At 40.1% G+C, this 6,902-nt stretch overlaps 1 protein-coding gene across 1 annotated transcript in view; it reads right to left on the bottom strand.

Annotated features, from left to right (window-relative positions):
- Nucleotides 1-2,672: 2,672 nt before the first annotated feature.
- Nucleotides 2,673-6,902, bottom strand: part of TNFRSF25 (TNF receptor superfamily member 25) — a 108,504-nt gene continuing 104,274 nt past the window's right edge. The window contains exon 10 of the mRNA XM_073656687.1: nucleotides 2,673-6,341. Coding sequence (XP_073512788.1) covers nucleotides 6,055-6,341 — 287 coding nt within the window. The 3' untranslated portion in view covers nucleotides 2,673-6,054. The remainder of the gene's footprint in view (nucleotides 6,342-6,902) is intronic.

The raw sequence follows: 6,902 nt of genomic DNA, 5'->3' as shown, positions 1-6,902 counted from the left end.
AATATAATGATCCACCAACAGCAGTTTTCTGGTAGTTTTTCAGTAATAGCAAATAAAAATGAGTGATAACTGATGAAGCTGATAGACAAAAATGCTTCATTGTAGATTTACTGATTATTAAGTCAATGTTTTCCTGTAAAGTTCTCCAGAATCATTCAGACATCAAATCTTATATTTATTGATGACTATCATCACATAACACCGACGACATAAAAAATATCTAACAATATAACATTGGAATTGTCACACAATAACAATATTTGCAAATAAAAAATGTAACTATAAACCAAACTTTTTTTTTTCTGAATTCAGACATAGACCGCACATGAGGCAGGCAGCCGTTTTTACTTTTAATATCAGTGTATTAATAACTAGCACCTTGTGTTTCAGCAATATTAAAGGAATGATCCGCACAGAGTAGGGAGCGCTTACAAAGACTGAATCTCTCTCTACAACACCCAGTCACTATATATTACATTGTCTACTGATTAGGTAAACTCTTTTTACTATGAATTCTTCTCTGAGATATGTATTAATATTGATAAATACAGTTGCTTCTCCCAAAATTAGAATATCATCAAAAAGTTAATTTATTTCAGTTCTTCAATACAAAAAGTGAAACTCATATATTATATAAAGTCATTAAAAACAGAGTGATCTATTTCAAGTGTTTATTTCTGTTAATGTTGGTGATTATGGCTTACAGCCAATGAAATCACAAAAGTCATTATCTCAGTAAATTAGAATAATTAACAAAAACACCTGCAAAGGCTTCCTGTGCATTTAAAAAGGTCCCTTAGTCTGTTTCAGTAGTCTCCTCAATCATGGGGAAGATTGCTGACTTGACAGATGTCCAGAAGGCAGTCACTGACACACTCCACAAGGAGGGTAAGCCACAAAAGGTCATTGTTAAAGAAGCTGGCTGTTCACAGAGTGCTGTATCCAAGAATATTAATGGAAAGTTGTCATGGGTGTGTCAGAGGTGACAGACAGTTGTCCTGCAGTTGGTTGCAGGAGATCTCTACTTTTGGCATTACAAACATCTTTTTAGATGAGAGGCTGTCTCTAGGACCTAGTGGCTACCTCCCTCTGGTAATTAGCTCCCAGGCCTGGGTGTATACATACCTGGTGTGTCTGAGAGGGAGATGCCGGCTATATTCATTTCTACTTGTGAAGGCTTAGCAAGAGCAGTACTTCGTCCTCTCTAGAGCTTGAGGCCGAGTTCGCATTTGTCTTGAGTCGTCTAAAGATAAGCATTCTCCACCTGTTTGTCTACCCTTGTTGTCTATAGAGTTTAGAGGAGACCCACTAGTGCTCATCTCCTCCAATCCCTAGCCTTAGCCATACGCCAGGGAAAGTCAGGGCGAGGCACGCATGCGACGATTGCTGAAGAGGCAACATAGGAATGTTAGGGGAGACAAGGAGACACTAGACCAGACTAGGAGGTCTCCACTTCCCCCTTTCCCTAGTGTCTTGGCTCCCTTTCCCTCTTCCCTCTGTGTTGCACTAAGTCTTTCCCACACCTGGAGCGACAAAAGTTAAGTGGAAGGAAAAAGTGTGGTAGAAAAAGGTGCACAAGCTACTGGGATAGCCGCAGCCTTGAAAGGATTGTTAAGAAAAGACCATTCAAACATTTGGGGGAGATTCACAAGGAGTGGACTGCTGCTGGAGTCATTGCTTCAAGAGCCACCACACACAGACGTATCCAGGACATGGGCTACAAGTGTCGCATTCCCTGTGTCAAGCCACTCATGACCAATAGACAACGCCAGAAGGGTCTTACCTGGACCAAGGAGAAAAAGACCTGGACTGTTGCTCAGTGGTCCAAGATGTTGTTTTCCGATGAAAGTAAATTTTGCATTTCATTTGGAAATCAAGGTCCCAGAGTCTGGAGGAAGAGTGGAGAGGCCACAATCCAAGCTGCTTGAGGTCTAGTGTGAAGTTTCCACAATCAGTGATGGTTTGGGGAGCCATGTCATCTGCTGGTGTAGGTCCACTGTGTTTTATCAAGACCAAAGTCAGTGCAGCCGTCTATCAGGACATTTTAGAGCACTTCATGCTTCCCTCTGACGACAAGCTTTTTGGAGATGGAAATGTCATTCTCCAGCAGGACTTGGCACCTGTCCACACTGCCAAAAGTACCAATATCTGGTTTACAAACAACAGTATCACTGTGCTTGATTGGCAGCAAACTCGCCTGACCTTAACCCCATAGAGAATCTATTATAGAGAATCTATGGGGTATTGTCAAGAGGAAGATGAGACACCAGACCCAACAATGCAGATGAGCTGAAGGCTGCTATCAAAGCAACCTGGGCTTCCATAACACCTCAGCAGTGCCGCAGGCTGATCACCTCCATACCACGCTGCATTGATGCAGTAATTGATGCAAAACGAGCCCCGGCCAAGTATTGAGTGCATTTACTGAATATACATTTCAGTAGGACAACATTTCAGATTTTAAAAACATTTTCAAGCTGCTGTTATAAAGTATTCTAATTTACTGAGATAATGGCTTTTGTGCTTTCATTGGCTGTAAGCCATATTCATCAACATTAACAGAAATAAACACGTGAAATAGATCACTCTGTGTGTAATGACTCTATATAATATAGGAGTTTCACTTTTTGTATTGAAGAACTGAAATAAATTAACTTTTTGATGATATTCTAATTTTGTGAGAAGCACTTGTATTTTGATAAAGTACCTGAGACTCCAAAGATTGTTTGGTCTTATGGATATTAAGTCTTTCATTGGAAAAAAAAATCTCTCTTAACCTATCAATCTGAGATGCTAGTGTTTACAATGTAACAAATTTCATAAAATCCTAAAATTTGTGAATTTAAAGCTATAGGGATGATCCATTCCTTTTGCTGCTATACCAAAGCCCATTATTTATAATAAGTAAAGTGTTCTTTCTTACATTTCCTGAAATGAGTGTTGCCAAATGGCTTGCTTTTAATTTTAAAAAAAATTGTGATACTCTGCTAAGAGATGGTTATACTACATCTGAGCACTCTGTGGTTGTTGTACAATTTGAATAATTGAAGGTTTTGAAATCATGTTGCCATGTATTGAATTTGTGGTCCTTGTGGAAATATTATCTGTAGGACCCACCTGTGATTTTTTTCTTGCCACTTAGTGATTAGATATTAGTATAGCCCATTTTCAGCCATGTACGTGAACTATATTTGTTAGGAACAGTTGTACACATAGATAATCATTCCAATCATTTTGACATTTTATGCACCCAATGTGGGTACAAATAAAATTTGCATCTCTAATAATCTAAAAACTACAGAATAAAACTTTCCCAGCCAATCACAGATGAGCTTACATGACACTTTCTGTTGCCATCAGTAGCAAATATCCAGATCAACTGATGAAACCAATGCTACATTGAGATAGTAGTAAAAATGTGGGAAACTGTGAATCTAATGGGTAGAGGCAGTGACAGACTGGGGATCCTTGGGAATACTAGAGGACATGACTTTAATGACCTCCCTCCATCCATGAATTTTATTGTGATTCCTGTATACACCAAATATATAGTAAAAAAAAATCCTAATTGGTTATTTGTTAATCAACTAATAAGAAATAGATCCTAAGTAATAAATGATTGGCTCAAAAGTCATCTCCAAATGTGATAGTTTTTGTCCTACAGTCCAATGTGTATAGGGGCCTCACAATGATGTCGAGGGAGAGTAGAATCGGGAATGTCGGATTTCTGACCCACGATCCTCTTGTTCTCTGGGAGATATCTTGCCGCTGCTTTCATAGAGAACACTAGGGCAGTACTCCTGTGAATGGGGGATTCTGAAAAGATAGCTGTTTATCAGGGGCATAACAATCGAGGCCGTAAAGGGCGTGACCCGGCCCATGCGGGTGGAGGGCTTGCCAAAGCCTGAGCAAACTTCAGCTGGATGTGGACCAGGATGGGATATATATAAATTAGGAAGGAGGCCAAGATGGAAGACACTACTACATAATGGGGGAGGGGGTGCAATGCATATGTCCTTATAGGATTTAGAATGCTACAAAGACCCATACATCTGACCAATATGCGGGAGTGTGGGGGTCCAGGTTTTTCACCCGGGCCCAGCCACTCTAGTTACACCACTGCTGTTTGTCCAACAGTTATCTATTCTGTACACGAGGTAAAGAGTCTGGGCCCACCGGAAGATCCACTTAGTTTTTTGTGAGCCAGTGCTACCCTTGATGGTGGTATTGTTGATGAAAACAATCGATATGTGGACAGTATGAATCATTTTTGTTTAACATAATACTTTCATCACAATAAATCTATAAAGGGGTTGTCCGACCTTAGGCTACAAGTTTGCAGACACTCTACATGACTGCAGACTTGTGAATCCTCACACTCCACACACTGCACTCTGTGAGGATTCTCCAGTGCCGACGCCGGGAACGGGCGTTCATATGATGGCAAGTATGTGATTTGCATATTTCCAGCCACATTCCGTATAGACATCTCTTGCCTCGCTCAATACACTTGCATTGGGCAAGGTCACGCATGTCTAGTCTGCATGTGACTACATGTATGGTCCCAGCGCTGCCACTGGAGAATCTTCACGCTGTGAGGATTCACAAGTCTGCAGTTTCATGGAATGACTGCAGACTTGAAGCCTAAAGGTACCGTCACACTTAGCGACGCTACAGCGATCCCGACAACGATACGACCTGGCAGGGATCGTTGCTGCGTCGCTATGTGGTCGCTGGTGAGATGTCAAACAGTCAGATCTTCCCAACAATGCAGCAACGATACGGCGACCCGTAGTGACCTGTATAACGATGCAACGCAAATGCATGCCTATGTGTCTCAGTTCTGAGTCGCCAACGAGGTCGTTGGTAAGGTGTCAAACACACCGATGCATGCTACCCAGCGGGGCCTCAACGATCAAAAAATGGTCCAGGCCATTTCGACACAACCAGCGATCTCACAGCAGGGGCCTGGTCGCTGCTACGTACCAAGATCACTGCTGAGGTCGCTGTTGCGTCACAAAACTTGTGACTCAGCAGCGCTCTCGCTTAGTGTGACGGGGGCTTAAGTCCAGCCAACCCCTTTAATCTTCTTTGTCATTTGTTATCGTCAAAAGCCGGATAATGAAAATTCTAGAAAAGAGCACATAGGAAATTTGCCTGTGACTTCCACCACCAATGGCTTCACGGCAACAAGTCTGTGTCATTCAAGGGTCAGATAGGAATTCATATTTAGGAACTTTGGCTGGTATTATGGGTTATTGCATTGTAGAAGTTTATTATGTGGGATCTATATGGCAGCATTATCATCCTGCTTATTTCTAAACTTTCTTTTTTTTTTAACCTTTCTCCAAAATAAGGAGAAAGTCCCACTCTTTGTTTTACCTATACTGTCCTTTTTGTTTCTTTAACCCTTTAAATGCCTTAAATTCATAAAATATGAATGAAGCGATATTATTTATTAATCTCCCATATGTTATCAAATCCCCACTGGTTACCATTACCATTGCTGATCTTGTTTTAATTGAAAAATGTTTCTTGCATCTTTACTGAAAAATTTCTTAATTTAGAAATTACTTCATCTACTGGAAAGAATCCACTGATATCTGAGCACAAGCTCTGTCTTATCAAAGGTTATTTTGCCAGCATATTATGGCTGATTGCCTTCTGACTGCTCCTGATTTTTAGTTCCTACATTGGACACTTTTGGGAGGAAAATACAAAAAACATGCATTCTGCTGTTCAGGATCATGACCTCTATACTGCAGATCTGTGCTTCTGTAGGTCAACACCGAAAGGAACCTCAGAGGTTCTTTTTGGATGATGTATAGGGTTAGACACAATATATAATGTTAGGAACTGTCTTCTGGGTTCCAGGTGATCGGAACCCAGTGCCGTTTTGTATATTGTTTTTGCAACTTCATCTAACATTATGAACATCTAACCGGTATTTCCAACCAACCAAGTGTTATTGGTATCTAAGATGGTGCCAACATCCATGTAGTGCTTGATTCCATAGTTTCTCCTTTGTACTTTTCTAGCACTTCTTCAGCATTATTAGTAATGTTCTATCTTTGCTTTAAGTTCCTCTGCACATCGTGATAGGTTCATCCTCTCCAAGGTCTGGTACACGGCATCTAGAGAAGCCATTTGTAACTGGCACCATCTTCTGAGCATCTCATACTGCTGGTCTCGAAAGTTAGAGATTTCCACTTCCACTATCTCAATCACTTTGTCAGGAAGTTCCAGGGTCCTCATAAACTCCTTCCATCGTCTTACCGGGACGCAGTCGATGATGTCATACAACGTGCAGTTTTTCTGGAGAACTGAAGGAACATGACCTGCTGAGAATTCAATGTATTTCTGTGTCAGTGTTTACCTGCATTGGTTCAGTCACTATTTATCCCACTGAATATTTCATGAACTCATTGAATTAGATTCTATTGTAGCAACAAGGAAAGCGGACAACACTGGGAAATATCAGACTCAATATTTCATGAGCTACAGAGATGCTGGTTTGTTAGTTTAAGGCTGTACTTTGAGCTGAACAGCTAAGTTACTTTTTAATGCATGCTATCTATCTATCTATCTATCTATCATCTATTATCTATATATCATATATCCATTATCTATCTATCTATCTATCTATCTATCTATCTATCTATCTATCTATCTATCTATCCATCTATCCTCATTTCTATCTATCTATCTATCTATCTATCTATCTATCTATCTATCTATCGATCTATTCATCTACCCATTATCTATCTATCTATGATCTATCTATGATCTATCTATTATCTATCTATCTATGTATCTATCTATCTATGTATCTATCTATTATCTATCTATCCATTATCTGTCTATCTCTCATCTATCTATTATCTATCTATCCATTATCTAAT

This window comes from Phyllobates terribilis, unplaced genomic scaffold (assembly GCF_046119375.1).
Source record: "Phyllobates terribilis strain yellow unplaced genomic scaffold, ASM4611937v1 Scaffold_12__6_contigs__length_324123572, whole genome shotgun sequence".
Lineage (NCBI taxonomy): Eukaryota > Metazoa > Chordata > Amphibia > Anura > Dendrobatidae > Phyllobates > Phyllobates terribilis.
This window is presented reverse-complemented; position numbering and strand designations above follow the sequence as displayed.